The 21,990-nt window shown below is 43.7% G+C and overlaps 1 protein-coding gene across 6 annotated transcripts in view; it reads right to left on the bottom strand.

Annotated features, from left to right (window-relative positions):
- LOC310681506 (catenin delta-2) overlaps nucleotides 1-21,990 on the bottom strand; it is a 248,418-nt gene that overhangs the window by 10,485 nt on the left and 215,943 nt on the right. For all 6 annotated transcript variants that reach the window (XM_083449350.1, XM_083449353.1, XM_083449352.1 and 3 more), the window contains 2 exons: nucleotides 11,007-11,133; nucleotides 316-444 (listed from right to left, as the gene is read on the bottom strand). In XM_083449350.1, coding sequence (XP_083305476.1) covers nucleotides 316-444; nucleotides 11,007-11,133 — 256 coding nt within the window. The remainder of the gene's footprint in view (nucleotides 1-315; nucleotides 445-11,006; nucleotides 11,134-21,990) is intronic.

The following is a 21,990-nucleotide window of genomic DNA, read 5'->3' as shown; positions in this document are numbered from 1 at the left end:
ACAGAAATCATAATTTCCTATCTAACTCAGCAATGCTTTATTGCTTGCAGCTACAATACAGACCTGTTTAAATGTACGACACATACAAAATATACGGGCTCAATTTATGGCCACTAGTAATATCACAAGTACAAGGAAATGTCAGCTGGAGCTCAGATCGCAGCATAATGATAAACAATACAAATACACATCTACATTTGGGAAGAACTCTAAAGATGGTCCGCAAACCTTAAAGCCTACAAATGTGTTGCATACAGGTATATGCAATACTTTTGCTTCAATTGAATGTATAACATGCGACAACATCTGCCTCACCTGTCATTGCGTCTTTCCTAGAAGTGTGCTCTCCTTTATTTCCATAAGTAGCATTTGTCCCGGTTGACTCGTAGTCTGTTTTTCTTTCTTTTAAAGTGATCATTTCCCGAGGTGAGGCTGGGGCACTTGCTAGCAAACAAAAACAAATTTGGATTTTTAACCTCTCTCATCACACAAGTACATACAAAACCTACCGCTGGTGTAAATACATAAACAGGCACAAATTCTTGGGAATGCTGCTACTTCGACTACTTAACAATAACCTTATATGCATCTACATTAAGGGTAATCTGTTTTGATAGAAAGGCTGGAATCGTTTAGCTCATGTGAAGCAACCAGATGTTATTTGAAAACCTGAAGCATCTGGGCAAAAAAAAAGCAGTTAAATTTAACAATTGTCGCTCAAGGAGTCTGGAATTCAGTGTATTCAAATACCTATACATAAGATACCAAGAAAAAGGCTCTCTAGACATCGTACAGAAGTTGTGTCAATCTAATGCACAACTGCTGGACATTTCTTTAGGAGGCGGTGCCTCCCCTCCCCAAAGACAATGATTATACCATAGCATGCATAAATGAAGCTAGTAGTATCTGTTTGGGAATACCCCCCCCCCTTTCTGACCCCTCTGAAAAGGGACCACTAATTACACCAAAAGGCACATGGCTGAAACTAGTAAATGCAATAATAAACAGAACTGGACAGAGACCACCTTCCTGCACTGTAAATAGCTTGACTGCTTTACAGGAGACAATCCCCAAGTCAGAGCATGGCTGGAGACGTCACAGTTTCCTCTGTTACTGAAATTATGAACTCTCTCAGCAATAAAGTAAACGTAAACAGTTATTTTAGTTAGGGACAGTTAGGGACGCGGGTGGCGCTGTGGGTAAAACCTCAGTGCCTAGGACTTGTTGATCGTATGGTGGGTGGTTCGAATCCCTGCGGCGGGGTGAGCTCCCGTCTCTCGGTCCCTGCTCCTGCCCACCTAGCAGTTCGAAAGCACCCCTAAGTGCAAGTAGATAAATAGGTACCCCTTTATAGTGGGAAGGTAAATGGCGTTTCCATGTGCTGCGCTGGTGCTGGCTCGCCAGAGCAGCTTCGTCACGCTGGCCACGTGACCCGGAAGTGTCTCCGGACAGCGCTGGCCCCTGGCCTCTTAAGTGAGATGGGCGTACAACCCTAGAGTCGGACACGACTGGCCCGTACGGGCAGGGGTACCTTTACCTTTACCTTAAACAGTTATTGCTTGCTGTAGGAATAAATACTTTTTAAATTTCTTTATGCTTATCAAGTTATGAAAACAAGTAACATTCCAGTGCAGACTCTCTATTATCCTGTGATACTTAACCCCAAGCCACCCAAATTTCCCAATCTCCAGCTAAATTTGCAAGCTTGCACGAAGCCAATAGTGTAACACACAATTAATTTAATTATGAGCCTCCCTCCCTCACTGTCAATCTGGGTCATTTGCTTCACCCATTTGGAAGAGCAACTGTGTTCTTCAATATTTTATTCATTTTTTGACAACAGAGGCTTACTTTAGCCCTATTTGGGGTCCCATCACCTCCATGCAGTGCAAATTGTGTGAGGGAAAATGGGAGTGCACACCCAAATCCTGCCCCCATAACATTTCCTCCACATCTCTCTCTCTCTCTCTCCATGAGCTGAGAAGTAAATTTCTGCACGGGGAGCCTCCTAGAGACAAATCCAGCCAACGAATGCAAGACAATGGGACACCTCTGTAGCACACACAATGAAAGAACAGCATTCTCATGCCTTCAGTGGCAGAGCCAGCAACAATCCAGGTGGTGTCAGTCCTTAGGCATTCCTCTAAACAGGGTTTTGGATTCCCTTATGCTCCTCACGAGCACAACAAACAACAGTGAGGGAGGAAAGCCCACACAACACATAGTTCCCTGGGCACAGAACACACACATCCCTTCTGCACCAAGGCTCAGAGATCCACCCTTGGGTTCAAAAGAAGCAAGCAACCAAAGGAAGGGACCAGACAGGCGACGAGGGTGGTCACAGACACACATTTGGGTGACTCCATAGGGCCGTGATGGCCAAACGTGGCCCTCCAGCTGTTTTGGGACTAAAACTCCCATCATCCCTGACCACTGGTCCTGTTAGCTAGGGATGATAGGAGTTGTAGTCCCAAAACAGCTGGAGGGCCAAGTTTGGCCATCACTGCCATAGGGCATGGAGTTGGGAAGTGGCAGAAAGGATTCCAAGTGTACACTAAGGGGGAAATGACGCTTTCACTTACCTTTGGCATCGCTTAAAAATGTGATGTCGGGAGCAAGAGAGAGGATGCTCCTGGGATTCAAACCCACACTGCAAAATGCCACAGAGCTGTTCCCTAACCTCTCAAGCACAGCAGCAAACAATCCTCCCACCCAAAACCCAGAGGCATCAAAGGGCACATATTTCTGTCACCTGCCCCAACACCCAGAAACAATGACAATGCAGAAGGAGACAGCTCACATTTTACACACTGAGGCTCCAGGTTAAATTTCAGCACCATATTCAGAAAAGCAGAGAGAGGAGAACACGATGGCTTACCTAAACCAATCAGGAGGGAGCACTACATGGGCCAATAGAATGGCTCCTGCATGAGACCAGCCCTCCCACTGGCAACCCATGTGATCAATCTCCCCCTTTCACCACAGTATGTTGCCTCACACCTTACCTGGCAAGGCTAGCCACTCAACAAGAGTAAATCTCCCTCACCCTCCTCACGCCCCCAAATACAGCCTTATACACCCTAACAGCAGCACCAACCCCTCCTTGTGCACCCCCTTCGCAGTCTAGAGTACCTGAACAAATACAGAGAGGAGAGGCTGCTGAGCTCCTCCAACTCCCAGCTCACTGCCTTCAGAGACCCCTCCCTCAGCTTGCTGAAGGCATACCATTAGGCTGGGGTCAGGGAGGAGACCCATCTGCCACTCACTAGCAATGAAGAAGCAATACATATGGTAGAGTCAAAGTCTTTATTGAGCAGCACTTGGACGTCAAGAAGAGATCCTGAAACGGAAGGCAGTGTGTAGGGTTGCCACCCGGCCCCTCCAGCAGGGCTCCTGTGCTTTGGACAGTGGCTTTGCAGAGCAGCTGCAGCCGAGTCTCTTAACGGCACCCGAACCACATCAGGAAAGCCACTTGTTGCACTATTGGCCGTCGTGGAGCCTGCGAGGATGAAGGTGGTGAAGGTGCCTCCCTGGAGGAAGCAGGTCAGCAGCCCTACAGGAGAACGGCTGGGAGCATCTTCCTTCCTGATGTTGGTCAGACTGGGGCTCCCTTTTGGTTTGTGTGGATCAGGGTGCAACCTGTACCTGGGGGAGAGCAGCCTGCAGAGAGGACACCAAGAGAGAGAGTGAACAATGAGCAAGAGGCAGCAGCTGGAGTAGGCACTCCCTCTGGCTGCATGCGCAGTGAGGATTTATGCATTCACAAGTGAGAGAGAGGTGCCAATGGAGTACAGTGCCTGTGGTTATGCATCAGTAGCCCACCTGACATGGTGGTGGGGGAGAGACGGCAGAGACACTGAATCCACTCACTTTTTCTCCTTTTGGGGGGGGGGGTCCAATAAAACTGTATGTTTGATGACAGCTTGCTCTGCTCCTCGCACCTGGGCTGTGATCCTGTAAAACAAATGTGCTTGTGAGGGTTTGGCCAACTGTGGGAATGGCTGAAGTATACTTTTGCCAACAAGCAGGTTACAGGCATGTGACGATGAGGACTTCCCCACCATCTGGGGAGCAGTGGAAGAGTGTTAGAAAAGACCATTCAAACAAGACAAAGCATTCACATTATTTCAAGGTGGAATGGATGGCAATGAAGTGTTTGAGAGGGAGGAAGTCATGGGAGCTGCACTTTGAAGAATGAGGTTTCCATTTCCTTTGCTTACCTCTGTGGGGTGCTCTGCCCTGGCAGCCTCAGTTGTTGGACTGAAGTTTGCTGTCGGATGCTTGTTTCTGAAGTCTCAAAGTGAGGTACCTGTTAAGGCTCTAGGTAGACAAGTGTTAGCAACGTGCTCAAGTTCCTACATGTGTGTTGTGAGACGAGGCTGTTTCATGCAAAGTGTGCACAGTGCCCTTTTCACAAAGCCCCCCTCCTGTAAGCTTCAAGTGTGCACAATATGTGGAGCCAGAGACCCATAGTCCAACGTTGTGTGCCTTGTCATCCAAATTATGAACTCTCTGTGTGTGATTACTTACTACTTGAGATATGCTGTGACTGGGAGCCGAGTTGTACCACATCCTGTGCTGGGTCATGTGTCATGGATGGGGTAATCAGCAATACAAGAGTGGCTATTTTTAAAATTTCCCTCTTCCCTTTGACAGGAGGGAACGGAGGGAAATTATTTGACCTAGGACTGGGGTGGTGTGAAGTTGTGTCATTAAGAATGTATCTTGCAAGACCAACCAGATTTCCCTGCTTGATAGTCTGGTAGATCATGGAAATGAATTTCAGCAAACTATCTGACAAGGTCTTCCATGATATCCTTGTTGATAAAGTGGTAAAATGTGGGCTGGATGAATCTTAGGTTGGGGGGGGGGGAGAGAAACCTGGCTTGGCAGTAATACATGTGAAAAGGATCTAGGCATCTTAGTTGATCGGAAGCCGAATACATGAAGCAGCAGTGCGGTGCAGCTACTAAAAATTAAAAAAAGCTAATATATTTTTAGGCTGCATCAATAGAAGCACAGTATTCAGTTCATGGAAAGTAAATAGCTAAGCTCTATTCCAGGCATAGGCAAACTCTGCCCTCCAGATGTTTTGGGACTACAACTCCCATCATCCCAAGCTAACAGGACCAGTGGTCAGGGATGATGGGAGTTGTTGTCCCAAAACATCTGGAGGGCCAAGTTTGCCTATGCCTGCTCTATTCCATATTGATCAGGTCACATTTGGAATACTGTGTCCAGTTCTGGGCACCATATTTAAAGAGAGACACTAACAAACTGGGTCATGTGATCTGCAGACAAGGTCCTGTGAGGAATGGTTGACTGAGCTTGGCATGCTGAACCTGGAGAAGAGAAGATTAAGGCATGACAGTGACCTTCAAATATCTGAAGGGCTGTCATGCAAAAGACAGAACAAACTTGTTCTCTCTTGTTCCAGAGGGAAAGACTAGAAACTGCAGGGAAGCAGATTTCAACCAAACATTAGGAGACAATTCCTGATGGTAGCTGCTGTCTGACATTGGAACAGACCACCTTTGGAGGTGGTGACCTCTCTTTCACAGGAGGCTGGACAGCCAGCTGTCAGGCCTGCTATTTGTTGCACCTTGCACTTCAGATCCTACACTGAGCAGGGAGTTGGCCTCCAAGGATCGTGTGAATTCTAAGATAATGAACTGCAACTACAAGCAGGAACAGGGTAGTTGTGGCCCACCAAATGTTGCTGGGACTACAACTCCCATAATTCCCGATTGTTCTTCCGATAGTAGTTGGAGTAAAAAATGTCTGGAGGACCGCAGGTTCTCCATCCATGGTGTAAAGAGAAATTAAGAATTGCAATCCTCATTTCTGCACTAGACTGCCCAGGTTATCATACAACTTTCCTATTAACCTAATTCACTACACTTGGGTTCATTTTCTTTCTTCTCTGGCCAAGACAGCCATTATATTCTGTTCAAATAACACCCCATTCCTGCTGACACTGCAATAGGACAGCCGTGGTAGCTCAGTGGCCATTATTCACCTCGATATTGTATTGAAGAAATAACGGATGTGTCTATATTGCTGTATTATGTCTGAATACTATGGAACCTAACAGAGGAGCAACATAAGCAGTTATCAATGGCAAAGTAGTTGGTGCTCCAACACTGGAATGATAGAACAGCAGTTTCAATTGTGCAAAATACTGGCACTGTGTAGAAAGGTGACTTTTCATAAGCGACAACAACATGAAGGAGCATATATTTAGACACTGAGTGCTTATCCACACATCCCCTTGTCCCGCTGCTTCCCCATCCCGGGGAAAACAACTCTATAGCGCTCAATCAGAGCAAACAGCAATTCCAAGTTTTTCCTAGGCTGCCATTTGTTCCAAATGATCGCTAAAGAGCAGGTTTTCCCTTGGAAAGGAGTAGGGCAAGGGGAAAACAGCTCAGACTCACACCTAGAAAATACAATCAAGTGGAAGGGTAGCCGAGCCCCTAGACTCTGTATATGCATGTATTTGTGTGACATGGTGTCTGAATGGATTGATGTGGAGACAGAACTCAACAGACCTAACAAAAGCTAATTCTCCAGTCTTACTCTGTTCCCACTCCCTACCCCACTCTTCTATAAATTCCTATACTTTACAATGTGATGCTTTTGTTATTTAACTAAGGAAAATTATTAGTATGTTTTGGGACACGGGTGGCGATGTGATCTAAACCACTGAGCCTAGCGCTTGCTGATCGGAAGGTCGGCGGTTCAAATCCCCACGACGGGGTGAGCTCCCATTGCTCGGTTCCAGCTCCTGTCAACCTAGCAGTTCAAAAGCACACCAGTGCAAATAGATAAATAGGTACTGCTCTGGAGGGAAGGTAAATGACATTTCCGTGAGCTGCTCCGGTTTCGCCAGAAGCGGCTTAGTCATGCTGGCCACATGACCCGGAAAAACTCTGCGGACAAACGTCTGCTCCCTCGGCCAGTAAAGCGAGATGAGCGCCGCAACCCCAGAGTCGTTCACGACTGGACTTAACTGTCAGGGGTCCTTTACCTTTTTTATTAGTATGTTTTAAGAGACTCCATTTATAGCAATGTCAACAAACGTAAAACCACTCTCTTACTATTAATTAGTAAGAGGCTATAAATTAGATTGTAGTCAAACAGATAGATCACCAATAGACTGGTTATTTCATTTCCTGTAACTTCTGACAAGATCTCTTAACTCAAGGGATCTGGAATCGTTTCCACAGTTACTGTACCTTCCACTTATCTCTCTAGCTTTGGAAGGACTTTGGGCAATGCATCTTCTTCTCAAATGAGGAGTTCCAATTGTGTGGTTCTCAGAAACATTCCTTCTCTCCCCTAAGCTATGCCCCAGAAGAAGCTAGCATTTAAATCGTGCAATTTTTCACCAAGGAAAAACCAGTATTTTCTTTCTCTTACACTGGAAGCTACTTGACAAACAAACACCCTCTACAAAGAGAAAGGAACGTGAATTAAAAAACCCTTTCTATATTAATAAAAACAATGATTTACCTTGTGCAGTATTTCAGGAAGGACTCCCCTCCCCTTAATTGGCATGGATTATAACAAAAGTGTCCTTCCTTTCAACAAGGATGTTTCCCTTAAAAATTATTAAAATGTCTCTCTCTCCCCCCCCCATCTACCCCCACCCCCTTAGGAGACTTGAGAGAATAAAATAGCCTGGAATGAGTAAATTGTTGTAACAAATGTTCATCACAATGAAAAACATTCTTAAGTGGCACCAAATCTAACCAGAATATGGTAGATAAAGGAAGGTCTCTCAAGGTTAGGTCCTTTATTAAAGGATGCTAAGAGCATTTTTCTCCATTGATTCCGCTAACAAGAAAAAAGCTGCCACATTATTGTGGTGGCCTTGGCAATGTCTCTAGTAATAAAAGCCTTTGTGATTGCGAATGAATTCATGGCAGAGCTGTCAGCACCACCATCTACATCATTCTTGTTAAAAGTGAATTATTACTGAGCAGAAGACCTTCTGCTGTAATAATAAAACTGAGTATCTATGGAGTGCACAAGTTCTCTCAACCAAGTGACACTCACAAATAGCCCCAACCAGTTCCATACCGCTAACTTGTTGCTTTTTAAAACGGTTGCTGTTTAGTTGTTTAGTCATGTCCGACTCTTCGTGACCCTATGGACCAGAGCACGCCAGGCACTCCTGTCTTCCACTGCCTCCAGCAGTTTGGTCAAACTCATGCTGGTAGCTTGGAGAACACTGTCCAACCTTCTCGTCCTCTGTCATCCCCTTCTCCTTGTGCCCTCCATCTTTCCCAACATCAAGGTCTTTTCCAGGGAGTCTTCTCTTCTTATGAGGTGGCCAGAGTATTGGAGCCTCAGCTTCAGGATCTGTCCCTCCAGTGAGCACTCAGGGCTGATTTCCTTAAGAATGGATAGGTTTGATCTTCTTGCAGTCCATGGGACTCTCAAGAGTCTCCTCCAGCACCATAATTCAAAAGCATCAATTCTTCGGCGATCAGCCTTCTTTATGGTCCAGCTCTCACTTCCATACATCACTACTGGGAAAACCATAGCTTTAACTATACAGACCTTTGTTGGCAAGGTGATGTCTCTGCTTTTTAAGATGCTGTCTAGGTTTGTCATTGCTTTTCTCCCAAGAAACAGGCGTATTTTAATTTCGTGACTGCTGTCACCATCTGCAGTGATTATGGAACCCAAGAAAGTAAAATCTCTCACTGCCTCCATTTCTTCCCCTTCTATTTGCCAGGAGGTGATGGGACCAGTGGCCATGATCTCCGGGGGTTTTTTATGTTGAGCTTCAAACCATAAGTTTGCGCTCTCCTCTTTCACCCTGATTAAAAGGTTCTTTAATTCCTCCTCACTTTCTGCCATCAATATTGTGTCATCTGCATATCTGAGATTGTTGATATTTCTTCCGGCAATCTTAATTCTGGCTTGGGATTCATCCAGCCCAGCCTTTCGCATAATGAATTCTGCATATAAGTTAAATAAGCAGGGAGACAATATACACCCTTGCCGTACTCCTTTCCCAATTTTGAACCAATCAGTTGTTCCATATCCAGTTCTAACTGTAGCTTCTTGTCCCACATAGAGATTTCTCAGGAGACAGATGAGGTGATCAGGCACTCCCATTTATTTAAGAACTTGCCTTGGCTTGCTGTGGTCGACACAGTCAAAGTCTTTTGCATAGTCAATGAAACAGAAGTAGATGTTTTTCTGGAACTCTCTAGCTTTTTCCATAATCCAGCACATGTTTGCAATTTGGTCTCTGGTTCCTCTGCCCCTTCAAAATCCATCTTGTACTTCTGGGAGTCCACATACTTAAGCCTGCTTCATAGAATTTTAAGCATAACCTTGCTACTGTGTGAAATGAGTGCAATTGTGTGGTAGTTGGAGCATTCTTTGGCACTGCCCTTCTTTGGCAGTATTTTTTAAAATTAAGAGTTGGAAAACATTTGAAACTCATACCCCTTTATGCCCTGCTGACTATCTATCTCTATGGGCAACCAGAGAGCTCCTGGGGGCACCCAGTATTTCAAGGTTATCTTTCTTGTGAAGCTGTGGAGAGATGGTGGCTCTTCATTTCCTCTTATCTATCATCTCTCATCTCTCTCTCTCTCTTCATCTAGCTACACCCAATTATTGACTTCCTTGCTCTGCTCACAATTAGATCCTATTTGCAAGCAAGTCTTTATTCATGAGTAGGGCATCCCTTCTGGAGCAGAGCTTGCTCAAAGTCATGGGAATAATTTCAGGCTCCCCACAGTGGTCATATCCAACTCCTGTGATGAGCTGAGTAGGACGCAGGTGAAGCTGCCATGCCCATCATTCATAGTCAAGTAACATGGAAAATTGTAATTATTACTGATAATTACATAGACAGAATTTCTTTAAAAGCATGTTGCTTCCGACGTTACTCTGTAGGGTATGGCTTGATTATCAACAATTTACAGTGGTACCTCGGGTTACATACACTTCAGGTTACAGACTCCGCTAACCCAGAAATATTACCTCGGGTTAAGAACTTTGCTTCAGGATAAGAACAGAAATCGTGCTCCGGTGGCACAGCGGCAGCAGGAGGCCCCATTAGCTAAAGTGGTGCTTCAGGTTAAGAACAGTTTCAGGTTAAGAACGGACCTCCAGAACGAATTCAGTTCTTAACCACAGGTACCACTGTACAAATATCTAACCAAGTACATGGCTAAGTAGAGATTTAAAGCAAAGTTACTAAGGTTGAAGTCAAATTATCTATTGGCTCAACTACCTTCCTGTGTTGAATCAAAGCTTAACTGTTCCAGAAGCTCTGCAAATGCCATCTTGGTAGTCAAGATAACCCCACAATTAATTGGCAGTTGTAACAATGAGCTCATATGTTTACATTCTGATATATGCTAATGAGCTCTGATATATGCTAATTGGTTTGTTTTGATGTTATCCTTATCTTTGGGGGCTTGGGGTGCTGGACTCTGAGCTCAGAAAGGGGAATTGCCTGTAAGACTTGGGTATTTGCCACCAATTCCCTCATCTGCTCAGGGAAGTTTCGGCCCAAGTGACACATGCTGCTTTGTGTGTGTGTGTGTATATATATATATATATATATATATATATATATGGAATGCATGAATGCTTGCTCGGGTGCAGACAAGTCATGATGACCTATCACTGTTGTGATATCCATCTGGTGTCTGTGTTACAAGTTCTTTAAGAAAGCACTAGAACTGGCCGTTCTGGAGTTTTTGACATCCTTCTTTGGTATCCCTGCATCAAACCACTCTCTTAGGCCCTCATTTCGGCCTGTGGTTCAGAACACACAAACCCCCAAAAAGAAAAAAAGAAAACCCTCTTAGTACTAATCCTAAAGACAACTGTGACCCATTTTGTGGTTTATCCTGATTGTTTTGCTGTCAGGAGAGATGGAACATCCACGGAAAGTTAACACATATAGACTGGAAAGATCTTCCCTTCTGATGTGTTACTTCCCAGCTTATTAATAAATTTGGGCTTACCTGAACGGTTGTTGGGAGACATGCGCACAGGAGAGATGGAGGGCGTACGCGAAGAGGAGTACGGCCTTTGCCGATCCCTCTCTATCGTTGAAGATGAGGCTACAAAGTGATACTGTGACCATCCATCCTGCACGGGGATAAAATATGAGAAGGAGTGGGGGGGGGGGAGAAACAATGACAAAATCAGCAAAAAAGATACGTTCAATATTTGAGAATAAAACTTAAGTAAGCCAAGTTAGGAATAAGTAGTTTAATATGCTATCTTGGTCTTGCTCTTCATCAACAGACAGATCTCTCGCACAATCCTTTTTAATATATCCTCTTTTTTGAAAAAAAATGTTCGATTTCATGTATTATTTATCGCAAAATTCATATCCTGTCTTTCGTTGCCAAGCGATCCCAGAGCAGGTCGCAATGATTAAAAACACATCATAAAGTCAGTCAAAAACCTTGCACCAGAATGAGAATTACCATTCAGTTTGTAAGTGTGAGTGCACTATTATCGGATTACCGACAACGCTTCCGCCTCCTGACCAATGTACACACATGCGGTGGTGGAATGAGTGTGTGTCGTAAGGTCTTCCATTCACACTTAGAATGCTGGAAAATATTACTCAGAGATGGGGGGGGTGTAATCTATCATTAAAAATAGCTTGGTGATCTTTCTTGGATTTTCAGTATTTGAATAAGTATGAACAAGATTTTCTGTGTTTCCTATTTTAACTACTGAGTAGTATCCAGCTATGTCACACACTCAGAGGAGAAATCAATGGACTTAAATGCCTATTATGTTCATAGATTTCAGTGGGTCTACCCTAGGTACAACTTTATTGGATAGCACTCAGGACCTTACCACTTTATTTGTCCTGCGGCTGCTCCAGTATTCTTTCTGAAGGAATATTTACATGCTAAATTGGAACACCTACATCCAATTATGAATAAAAGGTTATGGGATGAACCTGTCTGAATTTTAAAAAATGGTTCCTCTGATTTTAGTGGGAGAGTTAAGTACTTTCTTAAATCTCTGCCAATGATATTAATGAGAGTAACAAGTACTTGATTTCAGTTGGATCGTCCACTTATTTTTCTGTATTCAATGTTGATTTTCCTTTCAGGAATAATGATTGCTAACTTGCAAAATATTCACATATATAAGTAGAGCAAAAGTGAAAATCTGTCTTTTTCCTTCACCTGGTATGCAAAGTCAAATAGTGTAAATTGAGTAGTATAAGAAATAAAAACAAAACTTTATAAGTGAAATCTAACATCCTTAAGACTCAAGCAACTCAAACAATCTAATCTATATGTCCTTAGACTGTTGAGGGTTAGATAAGAAATTGCAAGAAAAGAAAACAGCCAATAGAAAAGAAATATCTAGTAATGACCATTAGTCCTTACTACTACGGATAAGACAAGATTGTTTAAATCCACACATTCTCTCTCAGGAGCCAGATAATTTGTCTAAAATCAGACAAAAGGTAATGCCAAATATATTATCTTCAGCTATACAACTACTGATGTTTATTAAGTATTAACTGAGGAAAGAATTATTACAGGAGATTCCATGGCCAGCAGAACTAAACACAATACTTCAAAGTCCTTGAAAAACCGTTATTTCTCTCACTTATCCATATTGAAGGCTAGATTCTACATGGCTTTTCAAATCAAACCTCATTCTTAATCGTTCATCAAATATACACTATAGCTCAGACTAATTTGGCAAGCAATAGATTGTCAACATAGTGGGTGGAATTCAACATCACACTAAGACAATCAGTGTGAGCATTCCTGCTTGCCTGATGGAACAACCACTCCTTTCCTCCCTACTCCAAATGCTGTTCTGGGTGTTCTCCTGACCCCCCAAGAGTGGATTGGGGGGGAGCCCCATTGGCTAGCACTGGATTATGCTAGGCTGGATTTAGCTGAATCCAGCACTCTTTATTCCAAAGTTCTCTATTTGACGTATGTATGGCTACTGGATAGGGGCAATCTTTTGTAAAATCAGGATAACAAACCCATTCTTATTTTTTATAAATAATACAGTGGTGCCCCGCAAGACGAATGCCTCGCAAGACGGAAAACCCGCAAGACGAAAGGGTTTTCCGTTTGCAGAGGCACTTCGCAAGACGAATTTCCCTATGGGCTTGCTTCGCAAGACGAAAATTGACAAAAAAAATTGATTTTTTTCCCCGCTCCAAAACCCCTTTTTCTGAAGCGCTAAGCTGCTAAAAGCATTTTAGCAGCAAAACCGCTAATCCCTTAAGCCTTAAAAAGCCGTTTTTAGCCCTTAAACTGTCAATAGCGCTAATAGCGCTAATCCGCCAATGGGCTTGCTTCGCAAGACGAAAAAACCGCGGAACGGATTCTTTTCGTCTTGTGAGGCACCACTGTATAAATAAAAGCAGAGTTCTTTTGATTTTCAGCCCCATTCAGGGGTTTTGATTAAACTGCAAAACTCAAGGGGGAATTGAGAAAGATACCTAATTCAGGGCCCTCTAGGGATCTAGACAGAGAACTTCCCCAACTAAAATCCATTTGTCTAGGATGTTGTCCAAAAAGAAAATGATTGCTTGTTCAAAGAAGGATGTTTAGCAATGTCTTATGGTGGAACACAGCCAGATTAACAAGAAGCTTAGGTGTGAAAAGTCAAGGTATATCTGATGACTGCAGCTAAAGAAAATAAAACAAGCCCTAAGGTAGCCTATTCTCAAATATAATAGAATGAACATGTCTTGAGCATCAACTTACTCCCCAGAGCTTCACATATCAACCTACAAAACCTAGTGACCATATGTCAGATGCAGAGATTATTCTCCAATTTAGATATGAAATGGCCCTAAAATTTAGATGAAATTCAACAGAGGAATTGAGCTACAACAGCTGGCATTTATACAACTGTTTTTGATAGACACAGCAATTTTACGTGGCTAGATAAGATATAAAACACTAAGTATCAAGCTGTTTCAGTGCTGGAAGTAATTAATAGATTAAAAATTAAAAGGTGTGCATTTTTAATTACACGCAGTAATATATACCATCTATTTTAAATTAATAAGGCTACAATTCTCGAACTGCCAAGACAGTACAACTGAACTCGGTATGAGTGTTCTTAAATTAATGACTTGAGGAATGAAAGCTTAACAGCACTCGAATCACCTGATCACTTTGAAGTCAATGGAAGTCAATGGAGTTTTCCCCCTGTGAATCTAGGCTTGTCCCAAAGGGCTCTTAAAAGCTTAGAGTCAGCTGCAAAGCAGCTCACTTTGTTTAATGCTGATCTCAAAATATCTTTGCTCCAAAGCATACACAGCTCTGTGGAAATGGCTGTGCATGATTAGAGTGAAAAAGGCAGACTTTTCCCACTTTGCTTAGAAGATTTCACACAGTATTTTGACCTCTCCCTAGATAATCCAACATCTCAGAAACCAGCCAATACAATCAATGCTATAAGGAGCCTGAACCCCACGTGGGAACTTTGCATCATATTTGAGACCCCGAAGGCAGCAAGGGATGGGACAGAGCAACTGCATCCTCTCTTTTAACCATTTGCAACTTTGGTGCTCTGACCCAGACTCCAATGCCAATACAAAATGAACTGGAATTTTTGGAAGAACCAGACACATTAAATACATCTGAGAAGTCTCAGGTTGCATGCACACACTTTGTCAGATGAGAGTATGTAAGACCGTGGAGGGGGGCATGACCCCACTGTTGCTTCAACTGCTCTGACAGGCACGAACCCGGAAAAGTTAGTGTCAGCTACATAGATGCTAAAGGTGTGTTTCTGGTGCATCTTAGAAGCTGCTGTAAATGTGTGCATTCATCAATAAAGAATTAACTATCAGCCATTTGCCTTCCTTGGCTAGGTGTGTGCAGGGCAATGCCTTGCCAGAAAGGTCAGCTATGCAGGGTAAAACAAATAATCTACACAAGTTGACTCTTAATATCATAGGAATTTACTGTTGAAAGTCATATGTCTACAGCTGGCTTTGATTCCTTGATTATATTATGTTTCAATATAATATACCGTATTTTTTCGCCCTATAGGACGCACTTTTTCCCCTCCAAAAATGAAGGGGAAATCTGGGTGCGTCCTATGGGGCGAATGCAGGCTTTCGCTGAAGCTTGGAGAGCGAGAGGGGTCGGTGCGCACCGACCACACTCGCTCTCCAGGCTTCAGGAAGACATCTGCAGCCTAGGCAGCCCTGCAGGAGGTCCCGCAGGGATGTCTAGGCTGTGGATAGCAGCCTGCTTCCCGGAGCTTGGGCGCCCTGAAAGCAGAGTGCCTGGCGCTTCGGGAACACATCCGCAGCCTAGGCAGCCCCTGCGGGAGGTCCCCGCAGGGCTCCCCACGCTGCGGATAGCAGCCTGCCGCCTGGCGCGAGGGGCGCCCTGAAGCAGAGCGCCCCTCGCGCCAGGCAGACATCCGCAGCGTCGGGAGCACTCCAGGAGTTCCCTGCAGCGCTCCCCACGCTGTGGATAGCAGCCTGCCGCCCGGCGGGCAGGGCGCCCTGAAGCAGAGCGCCCCTCGCGCCAGGCAGACATCAGCACGCTGCGGATAGCAGCCTGCCGCCCGGCGGGCGGGGCGCCCTGAAGCAGAGCGCCCCTCACGCCGGGCATACATCTGCAGCATGGGGAACGCTGCAGGAGGTCCCAGCAGCGCTCCCCACGCTGCGGATAGCAGCCTGCCGCCTGGCACGAGGGGCGCCCTGAAGCAGAGCGCCCCTCGCGCCGGGCATACATCTGCAGCATGAGGAACGCTGCAGGAGGTCCCAGCAGCGCTCCCCACGCTGCGGATAGCAGCCTGCCGCCTGGCACGAGGTGCGCCCATCGCGCCAGGCAGACATCCGCAGCGTCGGGAGCCCTCCAGGAGCTCCCAGCAGCGCTCCCCACGCTGCGGATAGCAGCCTGCCGCCTGGCGCGAGGGGCGCCCTGAAGCAGAGCGCCCCTCGCGCCAGGCAGACATCAGCACGCTGCGGATAGCAGCCTGCCGCCCGGCGGGCGGGCGGGGCGCCCTGAAGCAGAGCGCCCCTCACGCCGGGCATACATCTGCAGCATGGGGAACGCTGCAGGAGCTCCCAGCAGCGCTCCCCACGCTGCGGATAGCAGCCTGCCGCCTGGCGCGAGGGGCGCCCTGAAGCAGAGCGCCCCTCGCGCCAGGCAGACATCCGCAGCATCGGGAGCCCTCCAGGAGTTCCCTGCAGCGCTCCCCACGCTGCGGATAGCAGCCTGCTGCCCGGCGGGCGGGGCGCCCTGAAGCAGAGCGCCCCTCGTGCGGGGCAGACATCGGCCAGCCCCACAAGCTCGGGGGACAGCAGGAAGGCGCATCGCCGCCATCCCGCTGTTCCTCGACCTGGTTAGGTTTCCCCGACCTGCTTTTTGGGGGGAAAATAAAGGAAAAAACTTTTTCCTTTATTTTCCCCCCAAAAAACTAGGTGCGTCCTATGGGACGGAGCGTCCTATGGGACGAAAAATACGGTACTCAATATATGGTTGTACCTTGGTTGCCAAACGTCTCAGTTGCTGAATGCTTTGGCTCCCAAACGATTGAAAACCGGAAGTGAGTGTTTCAGTTTTCAAATGTTCTTTAGAACCCGAACGTCTGGCGCAACGTCCAATTGGCTGCAGGACCTTCCTGCAGCCAATCAGAAGCCACGCCTTGGTTCCCTAATGTTTTGGAAGTTGAACAGAGTTCCAGAATGGATTCCGTTCCGACTTCCAAGGTATGTCTGTATTCTGTTTTAGCTATAATTTGGTTTTGCCCCATCACTATAATCTCACGTCATGCAAAACAAGTTACCACATAAGCAACAGAAAGTTCTCTTTGGGCCAGTCTGTAGTTTGATTTCACGCCACATGTAAATTCGACTCAGCTGAAATAGTGCTTTGTCAGACCAAAGCAAGAAATAAGAAATAAATTTCACATTGCACTGATTCTTCATGGGCATGTCCAGTAAGACCATCACAATATTTTCTAATGTGAGTAATCAAAATATAACATTAGCCTGTCTCGGTTCCAAGAAAACAAGCCCATTTTCCATTTTAAAGGTAAACTGTCAGTAACAAATTCATTAGGCCTACTTCATCAACAATTCCAAAAGCTATTAGTGTTAAATATTTAAACTAATTTTTAGAAGCCAAAAGGGAGTATTTCTAATTTAATGCAGAAATAAATACCACCTGATGTGCTGGCTGCTTTCATTAGTTTGTTTCAGCTCTAGTGCTTCTAATGAAATTTAATTAAATTGATTTGGATACTTAAAAGGTACAGTATATAAGGGTCTCCTGCACAGAAAAAGTAATCTCTCCAGAAGCAAGAGATGTACAAGTGCATTTCTGAACTCAATTTACCTGCCTACATCCTACTCTCGTTGAGCAAAATTAAGACAGAAATACTTGATACATTTAGAAAGACGTCACGTTATGGGAGTTATGGCATGGTTGGCTACTTGCAGTTAACAGTTAAGAAATGTGTACCAAAATGGGAAAAGAAGGTACTTATTTAATTTTAGTAGCATCTCCTGAAACATTTATTCACAAGTATATTATTGGCTACATCTGTTTAATGACTATCTCACCTCCTCCCCCTAAAGCAATTCTATAGAAAGGTCTAAGAGAAATTGGTGGTTGTTGTTTTGCTAGATCATTATGTGCACCTCTCTGATAAGTAGCCAGAGATGAAGTAGGGAATAGATTTTGAGATGGAAAGATATACATGGAGGAGGAAAAGCTAGACTTTCAGGCTCTTAAGACTTCAGCCACTCCTGGTTTGCTCTCCTTAATGCACACATCTCATACCATGTCATGTTTCCTTGAAATACCACAGGAGGTGTGAGCTGGATTTTAGGTGTAAATGTTAAGAAAGCAGTCCCAATAAATCTAAAACTTGTTGCAGTTCTTAAGTATAGATCATTCAGCTGCTGTTAAAAATAAAAAAGTAAAGCTGAAAGGAATTGGGCTCATTACTTTTGATTAGAGAACTGTGGGTGTCCACTAATTTTCTAACATCCCCATCCTGTTATTTATTCGTAGTTTTGCTGAACAGTACCTCAAGGACACTGCAAAAGTGATTACTTATTAATTAAGTTACTTATTGTCACGCCTACAAGTACTAATCTCCAAAATTAGGTCATACCAACATGTATTTTGGTAGACATGCTTAGCATTCAATGATGGTTAATAAATATTGTAAAGACTATTTATTTAAAGAACTGTGGTCTTCAAAATCAGTAGTTTGATCCTTTCACACTTATAGAAGATGCACTGATTATCTGTTAGAGATATTCTGAAAACCAAAATCCAACCCCCAAATTATTGAATAATTTGCCTGCTTTTCTTGATGAAAACTATTTCTTAAGAACTACTTAGAATGTTTTCCAAGTTGAAGACACACTTCTGCTCCCAGACTTTTTGCTAGTGCTTGATTCCAACCTATGGTACCATGTTTTAAATCACCACCACCACCACTTTGTTTGTTGCTGATGATATAAATTTGTCTCAAAGCAACGTAGAATTTTAAAAAATGCATATAATACCCATTTAAAACGCATCAAAAGATTTATGAAAACATTATTAAGCAAAAACTAAATGTACAACATCTTCATTGCTTTGTGGACTTCTGATTTGTACTGTTAATTTGCTATACCTTTGCACATCACCTTGGGTTGCCACATGAAAGGCATCTTACAGGATTTGTTTTACTTTCAAAATCTGCTGATTAGGTGAGTCATAAGGCAAGAGAAACCTTCTTTCACCTATAAGCTTCTTAAACCTCCAGTTTTAGTTTTAAGGAGAAAGAAATTCAGGGCTACTTTGCAGAAAGTTAAGGCATATGTTGAGCTTTTTTTAAAAAATAAAAATTGCCAAGGCTTACAACCTAGTTTCATGTGTTCTTGAGCAAAGTAATTGCATGAGCAGTGTATTATGACAAAGAGCCATAGAACCAATTTGCCAGAGATACACATGAATTCCAGCTGTCAGCTCGGACAGAAGAAACTGAGCCCATCACACTTCTATTGATTGTGCGGAATCGACAATCCAACACAAGTCAATCGCAAAGCCAAGCTCTTTAGGATTTGGATGGCTAATAATGACCTTGCAAGGTGTGAAGAGAATGGGCTTCGGTTTGCATGCTTGTGTTTTAGGGACAAGGATGAAAGATGATGACCACATGATTAGAGACCACCTGGTAGGTCAGTGCAATAATAATCCCTGACCAATGGACATGATGGCTGGAGCTGATGGAGCACAGGAACATCTCGGGTAGACCCATAGGTTCTCCACCTTTGCTGTAGAGACTGTGGTTATGGGCAAGTCAGCACTGACCAATGCAGCAAGCTGCCAAGAGATTTGATAGCTGAGATGGGCTGCAGGGCATATACAGAATTCAGGTCAATATAAGATTAGCCTTTAGCCACCAGCTGTTGAGCACAGTTCTGTTCAGGATGCCAAGGGGAGACCAGGGCTTGGTGGAGGGCAGCACCCTGCTCTGAATGCAGTTTCTTATGGCAAGTCAATTAAGTGAAAACGTCTAGAGAGCAATACCCAATAATTTATTTCTAATGTGTGTCTATGGAGGTCTCAAAAGCAAGTCAGGCATTGCTTTACCTATCCATAATTAATTATTGATTTCCTGTGTTGTGAATGCAAGGATGACAAGACCTAATCTAATGAATAACAGAGCTGTAAGAACAGGGAGCAGTGTGTGAGACAAAGCATGAAGGACAGAACCTCAGACATAACAGGCCTCATTATTCATATTGTTGATGTTATACAGGGAACTAAATAATAAGCCCTATAAAAGCACCGCCATCAAATCGTGTAGGCATTTTTCAAAATAGTTAATTTCATGCAGGTGGCTTGTAAACCCACTCAGAGCGTTGTGGAACCTTGTGACCTGTTTCAAGTCTTTTCTGGGAGAAAATGTGGCTCGGAGGAGTGTGCAAATTTAGTGTAATTGTGGAATTACGATTAGACATAACATGCAGGGGAATTGCATGGTGCAAACTATGCTGTGATATCTTGTTTATGGGGTTGGCATCCAAAGAAATTATTGGGCATGCCAGAAGTATGACTACAGTCATTACAGCAAATCGCCACAGTTTCAGCAAAGTATACCGTGACTAGAAGCTGTTAGGATGTTATGAAAAAGGGGTTACTTCAGGTTTTGAGGAAGGTATACGAGATTTCAGAATGGGAGGGTTCACTGCGAATGTCAAAGGCTTTTTCTTGGATATACTGAAGGTTAAACGGCAAAAAGAGCATTTTTGTGGTTTTTTTTTTTAAAAAAAAATCTTATATGTACCTGAGATATAACCACACCTAGCGACTGCCCCTTTCCTGCTTTCCCTACATGGCACCGCAAAGGAGAGATTGAAGCAATGAACATGCACAAGCAGGTCTAACCTAGATAACGCTAGTAGGTGGAGGAAGGCTTTAATCAGGGCAAGAGAAATAAAACAAACAAGCATTGAAAAATGATACAATTATACCTCACTTCTTCCTGCCCAAACACATGACCGTACACCATCCCCTGCCATTGACCCACACAATCCAAGTTGAACTAGAACTATAAAAATAAAGTGACTCCATCCAAGACTTCCGTTGTGTAGTAAAATGCTTTAGTGTCTGTGGAAAACAGCCTGAATTCAAGTTATAATCATATGGATCTGGTATTTCTGTGCTTAATCTCATGGGCAACAGACCCAGAGAGGAGGAGGAAAGGCTGTAACTGAGCTTCTCATGGATACAGGGAACAGCCTCTGTAACCTCAAGGTAGCCACAGTCACCTCAATGATAACCTCAGTGATGGACTGTCCAGGATGTAACATAATGTGTTGACTGAGAACTTCATAAACTTTCCTCTTCACAGGTAGTGTTCAAGATTTAGCATTGTAGCTACTAATTCTAGATAGGTGTAAATATGAAATTATGGCTAGCCGCAGCATTTGAGAAAGATCTTGGGAGAGATTTGAGAGAGGCAGCGTGCTGAGAGCAAATTATACTTCCATCACTTTCTGGTCAGCTTATGGTGGTATGATGCAACGTATTTTTACAGGCTCCAAAGGAATGAAATCTATCCCCAAAAATAACTTTCAGTTATCATGTCCTTAGGTGGTCCTGAGAAAGCCTGTATCACTTTGTTCCCCATCGATAAAATGGGAGTAGAAGGGAAATATCTCATAGAAGGACAAGAAAAAGATTATAATGAACCTTGCACAAGAAAAGCACTATGGAAGTACAATCTCTATGAGGAGTTTAGAACTATGAACAAGTGAGGAAATATAGACATTGGAGGAATGTAAAGACTGTCTTAATAATAATAATAACAAAGTGTTACATCTAAGTGAACTTGTTCTAGTTCTTTTTCAAGGTTCCAAATGTAGGATTATGCTATGTATGGAAGCTATGGATATTAGGCATAAACTGAGGGCAATTTATCACATATAGAGATGACCAGGGTTGGAGTAAAGATTGACCTTCTGTGAATAGAAGGGCTCTTTTCTCTTTCTAGGAACTTTGATCTAGCAGAGGCTCCAGCTGGAGGAAGAAGGGTTTTCACGGACTCCAACATCCTCCTGCAACCCCTATGTCATTTTCCACAGAGGAATTGAGGGCACCTTGACCTTTCAAGTGTACACTTGGCATTCTGAACAAGTAGTGAAAGGATTTCATTTAATGGCATAGCAGCTGTCACAAATGTGACTAATAAAATTTAAATTCTGTTCTATGTCAGAGGGAACAAAGCAGGACTTTCAACTAGTTAGATATGTTTTAGTTGATTAACCAATTAACTAAATTAAAGCTACAGGGTGAGTTAATGCAAGTTTTATAAGTGTGCATGTTATCCAGTGGCACAGGTGCATCTTTTGAGTATCTAGAGAACAAAGACCCATTTCTGTTAAGTGTAAGATAGCCTTTGTTTATTAATCTGATTATCACTCATTTTTGGAAGGAAAGCCCTTTTTATTATTAATCTTGGTAC

Source organism: Podarcis tiliguerta (assembly GCF_965153285.1).
Source record: "Podarcis tiliguerta genome assembly, chromosome: 7".
Classification (NCBI taxonomy): domain Eukaryota; kingdom Metazoa; phylum Chordata; class Lepidosauria; order Squamata; family Lacertidae; genus Podarcis; species Podarcis tiliguerta.
Note: the sequence above shows the minus strand (reverse complement) of the source record. Positions and strands in the feature narration are given on the sequence as shown.